Genomic DNA, 22,000 nt, shown 5'->3' on the forward strand with positions numbered 1-22,000 from the left:
GTCGGCTTCGGGACAGGAAGTAATGTCAGAGGGGGAGGGAACCGGCAGAGCCGACAGCTGCACGACTGCCATGCCCTTGGTACGCTACTGGGCATCACGTTTTCAATATATGAGAACCTGCAACCTTTGTGAAAATTATTTTCTTATATGTCTGCTTTATGATGCTATTAACCTTTGAAATGATCCAGTTGACTGGGCTAATCTATACTGTTTGTGTGTGTTGTTCCCCCCCCCCCCCCCCCCCCCCCCCCAGATGTGTCGCTGCTGGAAAGGTTGATGACGGAAAATTCCCTGTATCAGAAACCTTCTGGACAGTACAACCCACAGTTTGTCACAAAGTTGCTGCACAATTACAGGTTCAGTGTCTGTCCGTTGTATTTAGCGTTCACACTTGCTGGGTACAGGAAAGGCCTTGCCCTGTTCAACAGATGTACTGATGCACTTATGTATCTGTTGGGTTCAGCGCCGTGAGGGATGCAAGTCCTTATTCATCCCATTATGTTTAATAGGCTCTCTGATGGAGAGAGAGACAGATATAAAAGGCATTAGCCTTACACAGGGTAACATGTCTCCTGGCACAAATTTAACAATATTACCTGGTGTCTGAACCCAATCCAAGCCAGGGGCATAGCTATGTGGGGCCACAGGGGCCTGGACCCCCCTGCCGACGACCCTCTCGACCCTCCCCACCGCCAACCCGCTGTCGCCATGGGCTACCTTTGCTGGCGAGTGACCCCAACCCCCTCCAGCCGAGGTCCTCTTGCTTCCCACGCAAGGCTTCGTTCTGTTTGATGTTCTGCGTGTTGTACATGCAGGACGTCAGACTCACTGAAACAGAACGAAGCCTTGCAGATCAAGGCTTCGTTCAGAAACAGAACGAAGCCTTGAGCGGGAAGCAAGAGGACCTCGGCTGGCGGGGGTTGGGGTTCCTCGCCAGCAAAGGTATGCGGCGGGGGAGGGTTGGGGGCAGGAGGGGGTGTCGAGAGGGTCGTCAGCGGGGTAGGGGCGCAAGGTTGGTGGCGGGGGGGGGGGGGCTAAAATGTGCCCTCTTACCTGGGCTCTGGACCCCCCTCCCGCCGAAATCTGGCTATGCCCTTTATCCAAGCAAATCGAGATTGCGAAAGCCGTGTTCAGCCTCTGAACTCACTCAGCTTAGAATTTGAGTCAGATTTGTTTGGAAAATTGTGCCTTCTTTATAAGGTGGTTTATCGGGTAATACAGTATAATGGGGGGGGGGGGGGGGTGATCTGACAGCACCTATTTTGAAGCAGTGCAGGGAGCAAGAAAGTATGCAGATGCGCCGGGCAGGGAACAGGGGGCTCTTTCCTGCCTCAAAGAGGACAGTAGACCACCAGGTCACCACACTAAGGAAAAGGAGGGGAGGATAGAACACCCTGAGGCCTGTCCGCCCATCTGCCCACCAGCCTGCCTGTTTGTCTGCAAATCCAGACAAACAGGCAGGCTGGCAAAACCACCCAGATGCCCGGCCGTGTCCTCAAGAGTTCATGCCCTAGTAAAACCAGATATTTGGTAACCCCTAAAGCATTCCCAACTGGCTTGAGCTGATATGATTCCTACGTTTCACCACATCAAGGTTAAAAGCATAAACACTATTAAAGCCTGACACGGCCATGATTCAACCTTTTAAGGTTACGTCAGGGGCTAATGAACTGTAAATATATAAAGCTTGCATATGTCAGAATTATAAATGCTTTGACCTGTTTGATTCTTAGTGTTGTCATTTTATGTCTGTGATTTACTTGTATATTTTACACCTAGTATAAATCATAAAAATGTATGTATTCGTTGACCGTTGTCATTAGCCGCTGATACAACACTTAGGGTAAAACATGGCCATGTTGAGCTTTTAACGTGTTTATGCTTTTAACCTTGATGTGGTGAATAAGTTCTGAATATGGACTTTCAACTTGTCAGCTGTGGTTGGTTATTGGCTTGGGTTTTTTTTTTTTTTTCAGCTTGGATCTGGTGGATTGTCTGCCTGTTTTTCCCAGACTGATTCATACTTATACAAAAACTCCCCACCCCCCATCTCTCTCCCCAAATTAGGTCCCATTCGGCCATCTTGAAGACCCCTAATGAACTGTTTTACGATAACGAACTCCTGGAGTATGCAGATAAGATGATAAGCCATTCGTACTGCAAGTGGGAACATTTGCCAAAGAAGGTAGGACCTGCAGAATGCCCCCCCCCCCTTCCAAAAAAAACCAGCTGAGGTTGGGTCTGTGTGGAAGGCTGCATCTGGTTGGGGTTACACAACAAGCCTTGATCCATACACAATAATATCGGTCCTTATGGAGTGGTTTCGTGTGACTTGTATTTTTGGCTTCGGGAATGGTACATAAAATGCAGTTCACTACTTGATCCTGGAACCCGAAAGGCAGGGCAGCCTTACTGAGTGACCTATGTTAAGATAATTAGTTCAGAAATAGGGTTTGTGAGGCCCCAGTAGTTCTGAGGCTGGTTAGTATAAGAAGCGCATGCTTGTCGGATGGCCGGCGTCTCCATCGAACTGTGCTTCCGACTAGCACGTGACCACCTACAAATGGATTGTAACAGAACAGAAAACCTTTTCATAAACTGACTTCAAATGCATTTGATTAAACGGGGGCAGTTCTGCAGCAGCCTTTGAGAGCACAAGTCTAGGTAATGTTATCTCAAAAAGATGTTAATACTGCTATACTGTGGTGCTGCAGTTCCCCAAGACCCTGTGCGCAGAGGAAGTTAGTGGTCTATTGACTCCTAGGAAACTTGCAGATTTTAAATTGCTAAGCTTTCTCCGCAACCTGATGCTAAACTTCCAGCCCCAAATGATTACGGTGCACCTGTCTTCCTGCAGTTACCGGTTACTCGTTGCTCTTGGCTCTCGGCCCTTAAGAGCAGTATATTTTAAGACTCCCGTTAAGTATCCGTTTGAGCCTTTACAGCTTTTGTCATAAGCTCGATTACCGCCCCGGAGTCCTGGACTGTGCTATCGAGTCAGTATTTTTGCTACTGCTGCCCGTCTCGCCTTCCGCCAGGGTCGCTTTACTCATACTACCCCTCTCCTCAAGACCCTTCACTGGCTCCCTATCCGTTTTCGCATCCTGTTCAAACTTCTTCTACTAACCTATAAATGTATTCACTCTGCTGCTCCCCAGTATCTCTCCACACTCGTCCTTCCCTACACCCCTTCCCGTGCACTCCGCTCCATGGATAAATCCTTCTTATCCGTTCCCTTCTCCACTACTGCCAACTCCAGACTTCGCGCCTTCTGTCTCGCTGCACCCTACGCCTGGAATAAACTTCCTGAGCCCCTACGTCTTGCCCCATCCTTGGCCACCTTTAAATCTAGACTGAAAGCCCACCTCTTTAACATTGCTTTTGACTCGTAACCACTCGCCTCCACCTACCCTCCTCTCTTCCTTCCCGTTCACATTAATTGATTTGATTTGCTTACTTTATTTATTTTTTGTCTATTAGATTGTAAGCTCTTTGAGCAGGGACTGTCTTTCTTCTATGTTTGTGCAGCGCTGCGTACGCCTTGTAGTGCTATAGAAATGCTAAATAGTAGTAGTAGTAGTCTCTTGTAATCAGAGGTGATATTGTGATGTCATAATGCCTCAGGCCACCAATAAGAGCCAACCTCATCAGTGATGTCACAATGGCTTGATTGTCCTATACTTGGCTCACTTTTATTACATAGCTCTTTGAGCAGGGACTGTCTTTCTTCTATGTTTGTATAGCGCTGCGTATGCCTTGTAGCGCTATAGAAATGCTAAATAGTAGTAGTAGTAGTAGATGAGTTCTGTTTGTAGGAGCAAGGGTCGGCCAACCAGTCATAGATATAAAAGGGCTGAAAAGTTAATTTATTATTTATTGCATTTGTATCCCACATTTTCCCACCTCTTTGCAGGCTTAATGTGGCTAGCTTTGGGGAATCGTACTCCATCTGGTCAGAAGTGGCCTGTGGGGGTGTGGCCTCATTTGCATAAATAGAGGCTGAAAAACAGGGCTATGCACAAAGAAAGGTCACTCCATGAAAACGAAAGGAGTGTAGCTCCTGTAAGCCTGCCACAGATGCATTAAATTTGTCCAGTAAAACCCTGTGTGACCTGCTTAGCCAAGTGGATGATTACAGCAACCCCAACAAATTGAATTTTTGACCATGTCCTTAGGGAAATACTTAACCTACAAGTGACCTCTGTATGCCATTATCTAAAGCTACAGATCAAATTGTCAGCTATTCAATTAGTGAATTTCTTTCAGGGGAGGGGGGGGGGGGGAGATAAATCAAGCTAAGGACAGGGTTCCCAGATCATAAAGGTTGTTAATTTACAAAACTTTGCTCTGCTAAAGAGATCCCTGGGGATAGATTTTGGAACAATTTCCTTCCAACTTGTTGGCATGATTTTGTCAAATTATACATTAAATGTAATTTTACTGTTCCTTGGATAGTTGTCCCTCTTATGCAAGCTGCTCCTTCGTGGGTGTTTTTTTTTTAGTTTTTCAAGTGGCTCTATATTGATTGGGTTTGAGGAGCAGCTATCTCAAGGTATATATCCATCCGAGTTGGAGGAAATAATTGCTTATTCCTATATTAAAGGATCCAAAACGACCTATTTATACTACATCTAATTATAGACCAGTGGCTTTGATTCCTTTCTTCACTAAGGGCTCCTTTTACTTGGCGGCGGTAAGCCCAACACAGGCTTACTGCTCGCTATACAGGAAGGGTACCGCTGGCTACCGCAGCAGCCGGACGGTACTGCCCACCCCTAGTATGCCGTCATTTGTGGCGCTACAAAAATGTATTTATTTTTGTAGCGCTGAAACGTACCCTGCGATTAATCGGGCAGTGCCGCGAGCTGCCGGGTTAGTGCGGGAGCCCCTTACCGCCACCTCAAATGGCTGCGCTGCAAGTGCTTTGCTTGCTGCATGGCCATTTGTTGCATTTGTATCCCACATTTTCCCACCTTTTTGCAGGCTCAATGTGGCTTACATGGTACCGTAATCGGCGTTAACCGATTTCGGTATGAACAAATACAAGTTGCGATTAATATCAAGGTGATATGGTAGAGTGAGATACATGTATGGTAAAGACAGGTGGGGAGAACTTTAGAGAGGGAAAGGAAGAGTTAGGATATGTCCGTTACGATCTTTGGTTAAGTTGTGTTGCAGATGTCCAGGTTTTTTATGTTGGGTCGGTGGGGTATGCCCTTCTGAACAGTTCTGTTTTTGGTGCTTTCCGGAAATTCATGTGGTCGAGTGTGGTTTTTACTACTTTTGGTAGTGCGTTCCACAGTTGTGCGCTCAGGTAGGAAAAGCTGGTAGGTGGATTTGTATTTGAGTACTTTGCCGCTTGGGTAATGGATGTTTAGGTATGATCTTGCTTATTTTATGGTGTTTCTGGGTGGTAGGTTGATGAGGTCTGTCATATATCCCGGTGCCTCGCCGTAGATGATTTTGTGAACTATCGTACAGATCTTGAATGCGATACATTCCTTAATTGGAAGCCAGTGCGGTTTTTCTCGGAGTGGTTTGGCGCTGTCAAAAACGTGTTTTTCCATATATAAGCCGTGCTGCTTGTGTTTTGGGCGGTTTGACGTTTCTTTATGATTTGTTCTTTGCATTCCGCATAGATTCCGTTACAATAGTCTGCGTGGCTTAGCACCATTGATTTCCTGCTGGAAGGGGAGACTTCTCTTTTTTTTTACCAGCTGTGGTAAAAGGGGACCTCGGTACAGGCGTAAAACATGCCAATGCCAGCGCTGGCACCCTTTTTGCCGCAGCTTGGTAAAAGGGGCTCTAAATTAACTGAGGGTTTGGTAACTTTCTTCTCAATCGGGGTTTAGACCCTTTTTCAGTACGGAAACAGTTGGTGGATCTTTGTTGGGCAAAGTTAGGTGCCTTTCAAGTGAAGGAAAATGTGCAGTGCTTCTGCAGTTTGACCCAGTGACGTAGCCAGTATGGGGCCACGGGGACCTGGGCCCCCATAGATTTGCCCCGGACCCCTGCCGCCACCAACCCGGTGTCGCCTACTTTTGCTGACGTGGGACCCCAACCCCCGCCAGCCGAGGTCCTCTTCTTCCCAATCCCGCACAAGGCTTCATTCTAGTCTGATGTCAGACTAGAATGAAGCCTTGCGTGGGATTGGGAAGAAGAGGACCTCGGCTGGCAGGGGGTTGGGGTCCCCCACCAGCAAAGGTAGGCGATGGCGAGTTGGGGGGGGGGTCAGCGGGGGGGGGGGGGGGGGGCTAAAATGTGCCCCCTCACCTCGGGCTCTGGGCCCCCCCTCCCACCAAAGTCTGGCTACACCCCTGGTTTGACCTGGTAGATCATAGCATTTTTCTACAGTTACTTGAGGAAATTGGTATTACGGGGAATGTGTTGAATTGGTTGAGCAATATTTTTTGACTCTTTCTTGTAGGGTAAAGATGGAAGATCTTTTTTTTTATCTTCACCTTGGTGGAGTTACGTGTGGAGTTCCACAGGGATCTCCCCTCCCACCATTGTAATGTCATTTATGATTTTTAGTGGGTTTTTTTTTTACTGCACAATATTGATTCTTCTAAGATTCAACACTGTTTAGCACTACTAGACAATTGTATGCTGTCATAAATTAAAGCTAAATACAGATAAAACTAGACGTGTTTTGATACCAAACTGAAAAATAAGACTCTGTATTAATCCAGTAACACTTTTGAGTTTTCCCCAGTTATTAAGGTTTTAGGTGTTTTAATTGATAGTGCTGTTACTTTTGGAAAATCAAGTTACCTGTTTGCTTAAGAAATGTTTTCTTTTAATGATAAAACTATGATGTATTCAAAACTATATTTTGAAATGGGACCAATTTAAACTTTTGGTGTAGGTGATTCTAGTCTCTAACCTAGACTATTGTAATCTTGAGTCTAAAGAATACAGACCACACAGAACACTACGGTTCGTTAGTTTTTGGCTTAAAACCAAATTTGATATCTCCCCAGTTTTTTTGTTAAATTGCATTGGTTACCTCTCGAGGCTAGTTTCCTTTTTAAGATAATGCATAGTTTGGCACCTCATTACTTTTATGATCATTTCCACTTTCCTGTGGCTCAGAGGAGGAGACTAAAGTGATGTCTTGTTCCCTTTGGTTAAGGGGAAGAGGAGACTACATTTATTAGGATTAACTTTAGCCTTTCAGGCAACCAGACGTTGGAAAGATTTTGCTGGTATTTTTATGCTTCCCAAATCGTATTTTATTTTTAGGAAAAGCGTTAAAACACAGTTCCAGGAATTTGTACATCAAAGTATCTGAATGTGACTATTTATTTATTTCCAGACGATTGTTCTTGTCTCGTTGATTGTATAACCCACTTTTGAACTGTGAGGTACTAGTGGGATATAAGATTTATTTTTTATTTTATTATTCTATCTGGATCTCTGTAATAGGAACAAGTTTGATTTTTGTTTTCCCTTTTTAGGACTTCCCGATTATTTTCCATGGGGTGGTGGGAAAGGATGAGAGAGAAAGCAATAGCCCTTCCTTCTTCAATATCAATGAGATTGAGATGGTGCTCTTCTATCTCAAGAAGCTACTGAGTTCTCAGGGAAAAGGTGGACAGGGCAGGATTTCCCCCAAGGAGATTGGCGTCATTTCCCCATACAGGAAGCAGGTAAGGGAACCAAGGTACAGGTTTTGCAGAGCACTATCTTGAAGGGTTTTTGTTTTGAACTTCCCAACATAAGAAGAGGGAGGGGACTGTCCTTACAGGCCTTACTCCAATTGGCCCAAATTGTGGCCATGCTGGACTGGTCAAGTCTTTGACCCTAGGTCTCTTGGGGGATTTGGGGGCAGGTTTATCTGTTCTTCCCCTTTTTTGTGCCTGAGCTGTGGCTCTTTGACTAGCAAGGACCCTTTGGGGCCAGTGCTAGCTGCTCAGTATCTCCTTCCCCTCTGCCTTCCTGGTAGGACACAATCCAAATCTCTCCGAGAATGGCACAAAAAAACTTCAAAGCCTCAACCACCTGCTACTCTGCCTGAAGAGTTTGAGGCAGTACCAGATCCCTACTAAGTGATGTACAACATGAAGGTTGGTTGAGTGGGGAAGGTGACGGGAGACTAGGAGAACAAGGCATTATTTGTCATACTATACCATCTTGCTGAAGTGTCTAGTGTCTGAGCAAGACAACTCCAGTTTGTCCTGTTTTTTCCAAAATTTCCCAACATGCCCTACTTTGATAGAACTGAGCAATCCACTGTCAAGAAAAGTGGCCAGTATGGAGTTTGAAGGTTTTGGTTTAAGTAACACGATTATCGCACAATGTTCTCTTTAGGTGGACAAACTCAGAAAAGCGATCACTGTCGTAGATCCATCGCTAAAAGGTCTGAATGACATCAAGGATTTGAAGGTAATGATAACTTTCTGATTTTTTTCTGCCCCTGAGAAGTTTAATGTAAATATAGTGATCATATCTCACTAGGAAACCAAAATCCTGCAACACTCATCTGCCAAATGGACCGCCTTATTGCCCAACGACTGAAAGTAGTCTGGGAGGGGCTCCAAAGGTTGCCTGTAGCTACATCTCCTATGGGGGACCCAGGACAATTGCCGGGTTGCTGCCGCCTAACACTTTTGGAAGAGAGGACATCTGTTGGGGGAGCAGTCTGGTCCATTGTGATCTGTTTTATATCAGATCTTCCTGTTGGGTGCAAGAAATTACACAATGCTGCAATACAGAACTATGAATTGGGCATTTACCGGATGTATTGATAAACTTGTGATTGTATTTTTCTTCCTATTGCCACTGTTGCCATCTCCAGATTAACGACCTCTCAGTGGGATGGCTTCTGTTTTTACCAGCTAATTTAACATTTTTCACTTCATTCTTCTTTTGAGGTGATGCAGGATTTGGACCTGATCAACAAACCTTCTCTGTTCTATAAATTAATGGCGTTCCTTCAATCTTTAGTAGATTACACTGAACACTCAAGAGACAACACATCCAATCTTGGTCTGAACATTAGATTAGCTTCCACAAAGAACTTGACAAAGGGTGTTCCCATTTGTGGGCCTTTTTAAAACCTTTGACTAGTTCTTCCGGTAAGATGCGAGTTACCCCATGCCTGCAGTGGCGTAGCCACAGGTGGACTTGGGTGGGCCAGGGCCCACCCATTTATGGCTCAGGCCCACCCAACAGTAGCACATGTTTAGTGGTAACTGGTGGGAATCCCAAGCTCCGCCAGCTGAAGATTTTCCCCTGATGTTAACAAAAACGCTACTCTCCATGGCATCTGCGCCTGCTCAGTTTTCAGTGCATGCCTACTGCCAAGGTGGAAAGAAGCATTTTCCCACCAGCTGAGAATTTGTTTTTGGGAGGGGAGGGGAGAACACTTGGTGCCCACCCAATTCTTGCCTAGGCCCACCCAAAACCTGTTGTCTGGCTACGCCCCTGAATGCTTGTACCAGTTCTATGTGCATTTCGTAATGGGAGCTGCCTGTGCATTTTGGTGGATGAAAAGGGGGAACAACTAAGTGAATTCCAACACAAGGGTAACTGATTTTAATAGTAACAAAACTAGAACTGTGCAACAGAGCTATAAGGTCTTCCTTACTGACAGTATTTCATTAGACCTTCAACTTGATGCAGTCCTGCGTTTTGGCACAAAGGAGCACCTGCTTCAGGATTCGCAAGGAGGTCTACACCCCCCCCCCCCCCCCACTGCATGTGTTTAAAAGAATAGATGTATTAAAATTATAAAATTCAATCAATTTATATAAACACTTCCTGGGACCATTTTAGACTCTCTTCCCTTTCCTCATTTTCTTTTTTTTTTTTTTTTCTTCTCACCCTGTTCCTTCTATCCTCTCAATTTTAATTGTAACCGTTTCACCACTGGTCTGGCGCTAGCCTAATCAGTACATTGTAAGCCACTTTGAACCTGCTAACGTGGGGAAAATGTGGGATATAAATGTGCTAAAATAAATAATTTAAAAGTAAAAAGTTTATGTAAAGTGAACAGAATGATATAAGATTTTAAATTTATCATTTTGGTCTCTTTCCACGTAGCTTTTTAGTTTTAATTGTCTCTATATAATTGTCTTTTTGGCATTTCTCTACATAAACAATGTATGTTTAAAAATAAGGATATACTTTATTTTCCAAAGGCCCTTTGTACATATATTTTATTTTTTTACATTATGTATAAAATAAAATTTTTTTTTTTTTTTTTTTTTGTAGAACTGCTTGTGTGCCAAGCAGGCGCGCCTTACTCCAACATGCAGGACTGCATTGAGTCAGTCTAGCAAAACGTCTATAAGGAAGTTTTATTAATACTGTCAATAAGGAAGGCTGTATAGCTGTGTTGCACAATTCTAATTGGATACTATTAAATCAGTTACCTTTGTGTTGGAATTCAATTGGTCGGCCCCCCTCCGGTTGGTGCGGGGGGTGGGGGGGGGGGATAGCTTCTTATATTTTGGCAAGACTGTCCATCAGTGCATTTGTGTTTTTTGTTTTTTTTTTGTGAGATGGACTTCTGTGAAGTATGAAATCATTCATATTCAGAAAAATGTCTCAAAAGAAATCCCTGCTGTACCTACTGGAGTGGAGGAGTGGGCCTAGTGGTTAGGGTGGTGGACTTTGGTCCTGGGGAACTGAGGACCTGAGTTTGATTCCCACTTCAGGCACAGGCAGCTCCTTGTGACTCTGGGCAAGTCACTTAACCCTCCATTGCCCCATGTAAGCCGCATTGAGCCTGCCATGAGTGGGAAAGCTCAGGGTACAAATGTAACAAAAATAAAATAGATACTATTGGAGATTCTACATGGAATGTTGCTACTATTGGAGATTCTACATGGAATGTTGCTATTCCACTAGCAACATTCCATGTAGAAGGCTGCGCAGGCTTCTGTTTCTATGAGTCTGACGTCCTGCAGGATGTCAGACTCACAGAAGCAGAAGCCTGCGCGGCCACATTGGTGATCTGCAAGGGCTGACTTCTACATGGAATGTTGCTAGTGGAATAGCAACATTCCATGTAGAATCTCAAATAGTAGCAACAGTGGAGGAGTGGCCTAGTGGTTAGGGTGGTGGACTTTGGTCCTGAGGAACTGAGTTTGATTCCCACTTCAGGCACAGGCAGCTCCTTGTGACTCTGGGCAAGTCACTTAACCCTCCATTGCCCCATGCAAGCCGCATTGAGCCTGCCATGAGTGGGAAAGCGCAGGGTACAAATGTAACAAAAAAAAAAATGCAGCTTGAGCTACCAGGGGAAAGGTGTAAGATAAATGTTTAAATTTATCTCTATACCTGTTTGCTTCAATCAATTTGTCAGTAATGAACGTTAATGCATTACCCCCTTATCTCTCACGCCTGAAATGAACTGTTTATCTAACTTTTTTAAATTTATTTCAACATTTATGAACTTTAATGTAATGCTACTTTGTATTTCTCATTCCGGAAATGGTGATCGGCATTACGGCATAATGTAAGCCACATTGAGCCTGCAAAAAGGTGGGAAAATGTGGGATACAAATAATAATTAAATGACCAGTTTTGCAATCCTCCGACATGTTAAATCAAATGCATAATGTTCTCACAGCTGCTTGGCACTCTGCAAATGTCACATTAGCCCCTCCCACTCAGTCTGGGACCCCCACTACACTTAATCCAAGCTTAGTTCAGGTTTGGTAACGGTTCAAATGTAAGAAGACTTTGAAGCATGCCTCGATTCTTCTGAACGTAGTAGGGTGTTTTGTTTTTTTTCTCCTGGTATAATCCCGTTTTAGCAAATTGTGGAGTCTTCATCTTGGTGGGGTTCTGAGATCATTGAAGGGTTCTTTCTGCCTTTTAGGTGGGATCTGTGGAAGAGTTTCAGGGCCAAGAGCGCAGTGTGATCATCATCTCCACAGTGCGTAGCTCAGTCGACTACCTCCAGATAGATGAAGACTTCAGCCTGGGCTTCCTCAGGAACCCCAAGGTGAGGTGTCTACTAGCAAGAGGAAGGGGGTTGGCTTTTCAGGGAGTGCGGCATCTACCACTGAGCTCTGCCTTCTGTTTTCTCCTTCTCTTTAGAGGTTTAACGTGGCTGCCACCAGAGCGAAGGCCCTGCTAATTGTAGTGGGGAATCCTATTATTCTCAGCAGGGATGTAAACTGGTACAAGTAAGTGCCTGTTGGTGTAAAAAGTGGAAGACAGGGAAAAACAAGACCGTAAAAAGTGCAAAAAAAAATTCAACAAAAATTAGCTCTCGATACATTATGCTCTTGTTTGCTGGGATTGGGAAGCTGGAAAGAAGCAGATGTGCTCAGCTTGGGCTGCTTGAGGCTCAGATACAGCTGTAAATGGTTTTACATGAATGCAGTTTTATGTGGCTTGGGAGCTAGCATTGAGTTCATCCCAGGGGTGTAGCCAGACTTCGGTGGGAGGGGGGGGTCCAGAGCCCGAGGTGAGGGGGCACATTTTAGCCCCCCCCCCCCCCCCCCCCCCCCCCCCCGCCGTCACCTACCTTTGCTGGCAGGGGACTCCAACCCCCGCCAGCCGAGGTCCTCTTCTCGCAAAAGGCTTCCTTCTGTTTCTGACGTCCTTCACGTTGTATTCTCGGTCTTTGTTCAGAACTACCCAGGTATTTGTTACTGTTCTTTTTGGGGCAGTTGCTGCAGTGACAGACCTGGGGGGGGGGGGGGTTCCCCCTTCCTTCCCTCCCCTTGCTGCCTCCTGAACCTCAGCTGAGCAAGGGAATGGAAGACCTGAGCCAGAAATCATGGCTACCCCTCCCCCTCTGAGGTCATGTGCAGCCCTGCCACTGAGGTATCACACCAGGCCCTAAATGTACAGTGTGTAAGAAGGGGTTACTGGGTGAATTAGTTGCATTGGCCAAGGGAAACGCTTTTTGGAAGCAACAAGAGAGCTGCAATCAAAGCAAAACTAGAGAGATCCTCATTGCTGTAAGTGGCCATATCTTCACCTGCAGGAAGGGTGGGCAAGCTTCAAGTAAACAACTGCCCTCATTTGTGTGAGATACATACACCTAACTTTATTTATTTTATTTTTTTTATAAAACTGTAAAGATGTTTTTCTCAAAATTTACAGTAGCACTACCATAAACAAAGAAAAATTACTCCCAACCACAAAAGATTAAAGAACCTTATTGAAAAAAGTATAAAATCCCACCCCTTTCCACATACTCCCTCCCCCTCCCCCCCCCCCCAACTCCAGGTGCACATTGTCTCTTCAAGGTGCCCAGGTGCATACCAATTCCCCCCCCCCCCCCCCCCAAAAAAAAAAAAAAAAAGTCTAACCCTGCCCTAAGCCCCACACCGGTTCTGCCATCTGACCGAGATGAGTCCATTCCTCTGCAGCAGACTTATAACGCTTGAGGTGTCTAAGTTTCCCAGCTCTCCCAACAGTCAACTTCACAATCCAGTTAGTACGTAGAGGCCCCTCACTTTTTCCAGTCGGCAGCAATAACACTTTTAGCTGCTGTCAAACTTGTGCATTTCAGACGTCACTGCCACTTAAGGCATCTTCTGTTGCCCAACCCCAAAAGACACCACTAAGTTTTTAATATTTAAGACACAATGACTTGTGTGGAGTGGTGGTGGTGGGAGGGGGCAGGGGGGTTTTGGGCCTGGAAGTTAAAGGTGGGTGTGAGCATGATCAGCTAGGGTGCATCTAGTCTTTATCCCGATGCAGATAGTTTTGAGAATTGCCCAGGAGAAGGGAATCTACACTAGCTCTTTGTGCACGTCAGGGGCGTATCTGAGATTCGGCGGTAGGGGGGGCAGGGGCTAGAGTGAGGGGGCACATTATAACCCCCCCCTACCGCCGCCGTCGTCGTCAACCCTCCCCCGCCTACCGCCGTCACCTACCCCGAGGTCTGCTCCTGCCGGTTTTTTAAACGAAGACCTTGGCTGGGCTGGCAGGGGTTGGGGTCCCCCGCCAGCTGAAGTAATAGTTTAAAAAACCGGCAGGAGCGGACCTCGGGGTAGGTGACAGCAGTAGGCGGGGAAAGGGTTGGCGGTAGGCGGGGGAGAGTTAACGGCGGTAGGGGGGTCCAGGGCGAAATCTGCGGGGGCCCAGGCCCCTGTGGCCCCACGCAGATACGCCCCTGGTGCACGTTAATAATTAAATGGGGTTGGGGTCATCTTACCTCTTCCGTAACATGCCTTCCCTGTTCACAAACGTGGCAGAGATTGTTCTGATAAGATGCCTCATGGTTTCACCCCTAGATTTCTGGGGTACTGTAGACAAGAAGGTGGATACACCGGGTACCCCTACGAGGAAGAAAACATGGAGGAGGAAGAACTGATCGTCCAACTCGGCTCCCTACAGCTGAGCATTGAACCAGCAGGTGAGCTCACGTGTGGGGGAGGCTTGTCCAAAGATGGAGCTGTGACCCTGGGATTACTACATAAAAACAAGCTCCTAAAGGCGGGGCTTACACGAGATTGCCACCCAAGCTGAGTGAACCCAAAAAGGCTGTGACAGGTCTTGGCTTTTGGCCCACTTTACTGATCAACGTAGTGTCGTGCTTGTCTGAAATAAAGAAATGTCAGACGTAGGAACATAAATCAGTATTGGATCAGTCTTTATGGGTTCACCCAGGTTGGGTGGCAAACCCCACCCCCAGCATTGATTACCAGTGTTGTGAAAAGGAGGAGGCAGTGACTTGCATGCAGCTTGAAGATAGACCTAGTGATTTGTGCAAATGGCTACATGTGAAAGGGGGGGGGGGGGGCAAACGCAAGCTTATTTTTGAGGTGCTTTTTCACTACAGTTTTCAGTCATCGGGATTGTGAGGGGGATGGGAATCGCTTTAGTGACCACACAGAGCCGAACCAGGCAGGGGCGTAGCCAGACCCAGGTGGGGGGGGGGGGCACTGTTTAGCCGCCGCACCCTGCCCCGCCGCCGCATCAGGTACCTTGTTTGCTGGCGGGGGTCCCCAATCCCCGCCAGCCGAAGAGTCTTATTTAGCGCCAGTCGACTGCGGCGCCTTCGTTTTGTGATCTGTTTCTGACGCCTTATGTCCTGCAAGGGGCTACGTGCACGGTGCAGGACGTAAGGCGTCAGAAACAGATGATCACAAAACAAAGGCGCCGGAGTCGACTGGCGCTGAAGAAGGCTCTTTGGCTGGCGGGGATTGGGGACCCCTACCAGCAAACAAGGTACTTGATGCGGTGGCGGGGGGGGGGGGGGTCAAATGTAGAGGGGGCCAGGGTGTAATCTGTGTGGGCCCCTGTGGCCCCACGTAGCTACGCCCCTGCAACCAGGTCTGAGGAGCTGCTGAAAGGTGCTCCTAGGATATTTTTCCGCTTCCTCTTCTTCCCCTGCATGGGGACAAGGCCATTCGCATTGTGACATCTTGTATCTTCTTCCCTGCGCTGTCTTGTGCTGTCAGCAGTTTACAGCTATTGAGGAGGGGGGTGGGAATTTATTGGCACTTAACATAACATAATAGATGACGGCAGAGAGAGAACTGTACAGTCCATCCAGTCTGCCCAACAGGATAAACTCGTATGTGCTACTTTATATGTATACCTGACCTTGATTTATCCTTGCCATTTTTGGGGCGTAGACCGTAGAAGTCTGCCCAGCACTTGCCCTGCCACCCAATCTCCACTAAGCTTCTGAGGATCCATTCCTTCTGCATTTTTGAATTCCGTTACCGTTTTCATCTCCACCACCTCTCGCGGGAGGGCATTCCAAGCATCTCTCTTTTTCTCTTTGTCTCTTTCTCTTTTTCTCTATCTGTCTCTTTCTCTTTTTCTCTATCTCTTTGTCTCTTTTTCTCTATCTCTTTGTCTCTTTTTCTCTATCTCTTTGTCTCTTTTTCTCTCTTTGTCTCTTTTTCTCTCTTTGTCTCTTTTTGTCTCTTTGTCTCTTTGTTTCTCTCTTTGTCTGTCTCTCTTTGTCTCTTTTTGTCTCTTTGTCTCTTTGTTTCTCTCTTTGTCTGTCTCTCTTTGTCTCTCTGTCTCTGTCTTTCTCTCTGTGTTTCTCTCTTTGTCTCTGTCTTTCTCTCTGTGTTTCTCTCTTTGTCTCTGTGTTTCTCTCTCTCTCTCTCTGTGTTTCTCTCTTTGTCTCTCTGTGTTTCTCTGTCTCTCTCTCTGTGTTTCTCTCTTTGTCTCTCTGTGTTTCTCTGTCTCTCTCTCTGTGTTTCTCTCTTTGTCTCTCTGTGTTTCTCTCTTTGTCTCTCTGTGTTTCTCTGTCTCTCTCTCTGTGTTTCTCTCTCTCTCTCTCTGTGTTTCTCTCTTTGTCTCTCTGTGTTTCTCTGTCTCTCTCTCTGTGTTTCTCTCTTTGTCTCTCTCTCTTTCTCTGTCTCTCTCTCTGTGTTTCTCTCTTTGTCTCTCTCTCTGTCTCTGTGTTTCTCTCTCTGTGTTTCTCCTCTTGTCTCTCTCTCTGTCTCTGTGTTTCTCTCTCTGTGTTTCTCTCTTTGTCTCTCTCTCTGTCTCTGTGTTTCTCTCTCTGTGTTTCTCTCTTTGTCTCTCTCTCTGTCTCTGTGTTTCTCTCTCTGTGTTTCTCTCTTTGTCTCTCTCTCTGTCTCTGTGTTTCTCTCTCTGTCTTTCTCTCTTGTCTCTCTCTGTCTCTGTGTTTCTCTCTGTTTCTCTCTTTGTCTCTCTCTCTGTCTCTGTCTTTCTCTCTGTTTCTCTCTTTGTCTCTCTCTCTGTCTCTGTCTTTCTCTCTGTTTCTCTCTTTGTCTCTCTCTCTGTCTCTCTTTCTCTCTGTTTCTCTTTGTCTCTCTCTCTGTCTCTCTCTTTGTCTCTGTCTCTGTTTCTCTCTTTGTCTCTGTCTCTGTTTCTCTCTTTGTCTCTCTCTCTGTCTCTCTCTTTGTCTCTGTCTCTGTCTCTGTTTCTCTCTTTGTCTCTCTCTCTGTCTCTGTCTTTCTCTCTGTTTCTCTCTTTGTCTCTCTCTCTGTCTCTGTCTTTCTCTCTGTTTCTCTCTTTGTCTCTCTCTCTGTCTCTGTTTCTCTCTGTTTCTCTCTTTGTCTCTCTCTCTGTCTCTGTTTCTCTCTTTGTCTCTGTCTCTGTTTCTCTCTGTTTCTCTCTTTGTCTCTCTCTCTGTCTCTGTTTCTCTCTTTGTCTCTCTCTCTGTCTCTGTTTCTCTCTTTGTCTCTGTCTCTGTTTCTCTCTGTTTCTCTCTTTGTCTCTCTCTCTGTCTCTGTTTCTCTCTTTGTCTCTCTCTCTGTCTCTGTTTCTCTCTTTGTCTCTCTCTCTGTCTCTCTCTTTGTCTCTCTCTTTGTCTCTCTCTCTGTCTCTCTCTTTGTCTCTCTCTTTGTCTCTCTCTCTGTCTCTCTCTTTGTCTCTCTCTCTGTCTCTCTCTTTGTCTCTCTCTCTGTCTCTCTGTCTCTGTTTCTCTCTTTGTCTCTCTCTCTGTCTCTGTCTTTCTGTCTGTCTGTCTCTGTCTTTCTCTCTCTGTTTCTCTCTCTGTCTCTGTCTTTCTGTCTGTCTGTCTCTGTCTTTCTCTCTCTGTTTCTCTCTCTGTCTCTGTCTTTCTGTCTGTCTGTCTCTGTCTTTCTCTCTCTGTTTCTCTCTCTGTCTCTGTGTTTCTCTCTGTCTTTCTCTCTGTCTCTGTGTTTCTCTCTGTCTTTCTCTCTGTCTCTGTGTTTCTCTCTGTCTTTCTCTCTGTGTTTCTCTCTGTCTTTCTCTCTGTGTTTCTCTCTGTCTCTGTGTTTCTCTCTGTCTTTCTCTCTGTGTTTCTCTCTGTGTTTCTCTCTGTCTCTGTGTTTCTCTCTGTGTTTCTCTCTGTGTTTCTCTCTGTCTCTGTGTTTCTCTCTGTCTTTCTCTCTGTCTTTCTCTCTGTGTTTCTCTCTGTGTTTCTCTCTGTGTTTCTCTCTGTCTCTGTGTTTCTCTCTGTCTCTGTGTTTCTCTCTGTCTTTCTCTCTGTGTTTCTCTCTGTGTTTCTCTCTGTGTTTCTCTCTGTCTTTGTCTCTGTGTTTCTCTCTGTCTCTGTCTCTGTGTTTCTCTCTGTCTTTCTCTCTGTCTCTGTGTTTCTCTCTGTCTTTCTCTCTGTGTTTCTCTCTGTCTTTGTCTCTGTGTTTCTCTCTGTCTTTCTCTCTGTCTCTGTGTTTCTCTCTGTCTTTCTCTCTGTGTTTCTCTCTGTCTTTCTCTCTGTCTCTGTGTTTCTCTCTGTCTTTCTCTCTGTCTTTCTCTCTGTCTTTCTCTCTGTCTCTGTCTTTCTCTCTGTGTTTCTCTCTGTCTTTCTCTCTGTGTTTCTCTCTGTCTTTCTCTCTGTCTCTGTGTTTCTCTCTGTCTTTCTCTCTGTCTCTGTCTTTCTCTCTGTGTTTCTCTCTGTCTTTCTCTCTGTCTCTGTGTTTCTCTCTGTCTTTCTCTCTGTGTTTCTCTCTGTCTTTCTCTCTGTCTTTCTCTCTGTCTCTGTGTTTCTCTCTGTCTTTCTCTCTGTGTTTCTCTCTGTCTTTCTCTCTGTCTTTCTCTCTGTCTCTGTGTTTCTCTCTGTCTTTCTCTCTGTGTTTCTCTCTGTCTTTCTCTCTGTCTTTCTCTCTGTCTCTGTCTCTGTCTTTCTCTCTCTGTCTCTGTCTCTGTCTCTGTCTTTCTGTCTCTGTCTCTGTCTCTGTCTTTCTCTCTCTGTCTGTCTTTCTCTCTCTCTGTCTGTCTCTGTCTCTGTCTTTCTCTGTCTGTCTTTCTCTCTCTGTCTTTCTGTCTCTCTCTCTCTGTCTCTCTCTGTCTCTGTTTGTCTCTCTGTGTGAAAAAATACTTCCTGACATTTTCTCTGGAAATGATTTGTTTGCGGATTAATACCTTTTCAAATATTTGAACATCTGTATCATATCACCCCTGTTTCTTCTTTCTTTTTTGAAGATGCATGCTTTGGGGGCTTTTTTTAATGCAGCTGTGAATTGCTAATTGCTTCAGTTACATGGGGCAGCCAGTTCCGTTTGGGGATGAGGGTAGACCAAGCTACGTATTAAAGATTTAATAAAAAGCGAGAAATGCTGGTCTTGGTTTCTAACTTAAAATGCACCCTAAAACTACCCTGAGGAGCAGTGGGGGTACTTACTGCCCGCCTGCCCCTCCTGACATCGTAATTGTGCCTGTTTTTGAAGCTTTTACATATCCAGTTCTGACAGCTGTATTTGTTTCCTTCCCCCCCCCCCCCCCCCCCCCCTAGGAAACCCTTCTGGAGAAAGCGAAGTACAGCAGCAGATCTCACCTGAGTGGAGAAATGATATGTGATGTGCATCCTCAGAATAAATCCAACCCACCCGGGGTGTCTAACAACCAAATATTTCTGTGCACTTTTCAGCTGCTGCTGGGGAAGGGAGGGTAGTTTTGGTGCCCCTCCCACCCATAAGTTCAAGATGGGAAAAGGTTTAGTTAAGAGAGTGTGGGGTGGAGGGTTGTTAGAAAAATCACCAAACTTTGCATTCGGCAACTCGGGGTTTCCACGGACCAAGCGCATCATGTTTAAGTCCTTTCCCTGCTTTTCCTCATACTCAAAACAAAGATGTAGTTCTCCATACTTGATGATCAGTAAATTTTAGATTGAATGCCCCGCCCCCTCCTTTTACCTACGTGAGGAGGGGCCAGGCATCTAACCTTCCTGCTGGTCCCTTTAACCTTTTTTTATTTTGGTTGTCCATTGGCTGGAAATGTGATCTCAGGTGTAGTATGTGCTGGGTGGTGTTGCAGTGTATAAGGATAATTGCTTGATGGTTGGAGCTGTCTTAATCAAGGCTTTATTCTGTTTCACCCAGTGGTCTGTGTTGTAAAACCTTTCCCAGTGTTGTGTTGCTTTCTGGCTTAGTACTGTGCACCTCCTGTTCCCTTGTAGAACAGATTGGTGTGGTGGGGGGGGGGGGGGAATACTGGAAATTTTAAGTGCCTTTTTGATATTTTGAAGATCTGTAAATATTTTGTAAGTTTCTTTTAATCATGATAAATTACTACTGCTTTTCCTTCTGACCCAGCAGTTTGCCGCTTGATCTGCTGAGCTGCTAGCTCGTTTGTAATCGAGGCTGGAATCCGGGACCTTGAGCCTTTTTGTGTCTCCCCACCTCCCCCCCCCGGTTATCCCTTCTCAACTTACTATGATCACTGGCCAGGAGCCACACCCTGGGGCTCCTTCAAGACTCCTGTAAATTATAAGTCCTAAATTTGGCTGCTAAGCATCACAACTGCATGATGGATTCCTCTTCCCCATACCTCAAAGGCTTGTGGTTTCTGCTTTCCTAATGATTGACCAGTCTGACAAGCAGAAGACCTGGGTCAGGAATCAAAACTTGCATCCCTGTGTTGCACTGCCACTGAACCAATCAGGCAGGTCTATTCTCTGATTGTAATAACATCAACTTTGAACGAAGGGCAAATCACTTTTGCTTCTATTTAATGCTATTGAAAGCTCAGCCTGTGTCATGTCTTCATGGCTGGGTGAGCAAAGAGCCTGCAAAACTGTGGCTTCAATCTTCAAGTAACTTTCCCGTCTCCCCTTTCTGATGATGGGGTCTCTCCTCTTCTCCCCCTTCCCCCCCCCCCCAAACTGGAATATTTAGTCAACCCCACAAACTGCTGGTCTTCACGCCTAGTCCTTGAAGGCTAGGTTTTCAGGGTATTCCTAATGATCATGGCATGAGAGCATGGCATGGAGATTAGTAGACAAGCAAATCTCTTTTCTGTATAGTCATTAGGAATACTCTGAAAATCTGGCCCATTCATGACCCTTGAAGACTAGGACCATAAACCCAAGTGGCTGTAAGCTGCTTGAATGATCTGTGATGTGGCACAAGAAAGCCATGTGATTCTTGGTACCAGCCTTCCCCTCAAGGGTCCCAGGAGTCGTGTCAAGAGTATTGTATGGCTATTCTGCGTGGGGGGTGATAGACCCCTTTTTCACAGCCACGTGAATCCCGAGGGACCCAGTACATGCGTCCTGTGGCTTTTTATGATTTGCATTCCCCCATACCCCTGTTCTTTGCATGCATATGCCGACAGGCCAGGCTGCTCACATGGACGACCTGACACCCATGTGCTGGGTGGTTCAGAATCAAGTTTTGTGCAAAGTACATGTCTTTGAAGAGAGAAATGGACCTCTTCTATGATCCTTTAAAAGGGCTTTTTGTATTCTTAAATGCACTACAGAATGCGAGAAGTTACTTTTTTTTTTTTTTTTAAGGATGGTTTTGTACTTTTTCACCCTGTATTTTAATGCTTGTCATATGGGTTCTGTACTTTGGTGTACAGATCTGTTTAAAGTTGAAATATGAAATTTCCCCTTAATAAATGAAGGCTGAGCCTAGGACTTTCTTGTATTTTCGTCTTAATGAATGGAGACCCTTTTGCACTATGGACATGTTGATGAAAAAAAAAAAAACCCTGTAACTGCTTTGTGATGGCTCTGATATGTACATTACAATCGCTTCAAATCTGAAATCTGGACATAAAGAATTGTTCGGGGAGGAGGGCATCCGCAAGGAAGACTTTGTAATCTCATGGTGTATTCAAATCTTTGCAATTTTAACATTCTTGTTTTGAGTATTGGCTTCGGGTATGAATTATTTCATTTCCTCAATGTGGCCAGTCAAGAGTAGAAGAACTGGGAAAACTTCAGTCACTTTTCCTCAACTGCCCTTTTGTCATTCCATTGTGCTATTAATTCTGTCATGACCTGATCACAAGGGTACCTTTGCTCCCCTCGCCCAGGAGCTTGGCTTTGGGAAACCATCACATTGCTTAGTTTTGCTGTTTAATTAATGCAATCTTATGTGTGTGTGTGGGGGGGATTTTTTTTCCATTTCATCTTAAATAAAGATTACGGAACAGTTTTAACTGATCAATTCTCTGTGTGGACATGGATTTTTTTTTTCTTTCTGTTGCTTGTTTTGGTGGTCTCTGCAGCTGGCTCATTGTACTGCAACACAGATCGGTTTAAAGCCTCAGATATGCATAAAGAAAGCGCTATGCACCCAGGGGAAGGTGACCAGTCACTGAAGCTTCAATATAAACATTTTTCCCTTCGTACTGGATTCACCACACCTGAGCTGCTGGTACTAAAATAAGTGATTTTTAT

The 22,000-nt window shown here is 45.5% G+C and overlaps 1 protein-coding gene across 1 annotated transcript in view; it reads left to right on the forward strand.

Moving 5' to 3' along the window:
• Window positions 1–21,767, forward strand: part of MOV10 (Mov10 RISC complex RNA helicase) — a gene marked incomplete at its 5' end in the record, with an annotated part of 39,140 nt that extends 17,373 nt beyond the window's left edge. The window contains 8 exons of the mRNA XM_030221640.1: window positions 254–356; window positions 2,068–2,185; window positions 7,461–7,652; window positions 8,314–8,388; window positions 11,834–11,959; window positions 12,055–12,143; window positions 14,211–14,332; window positions 19,106–21,767. Coding sequence (XP_030077500.1) covers window positions 254–356; window positions 2,068–2,185; window positions 7,461–7,652; window positions 8,314–8,388; window positions 11,834–11,959; window positions 12,055–12,143; window positions 14,211–14,332; window positions 19,106–19,170 — 890 coding nt within the window. The remainder of the gene's footprint in view (window positions 1–253; window positions 357–2,067; window positions 2,186–7,460; window positions 7,653–8,313; window positions 8,389–11,833; window positions 11,960–12,054; window positions 12,144–14,210; window positions 14,333–19,105) is intronic.
• Window positions 21,768–22,000: the final 233 nt, after the last annotated feature.

Source organism: Microcaecilia unicolor, chromosome 12 (genome assembly GCF_901765095.1).
Source record: "Microcaecilia unicolor chromosome 12, aMicUni1.1, whole genome shotgun sequence".
NCBI classification, from domain to species: Eukaryota; Metazoa; Chordata; class Amphibia; order Gymnophiona; family Siphonopidae; genus Microcaecilia; species Microcaecilia unicolor.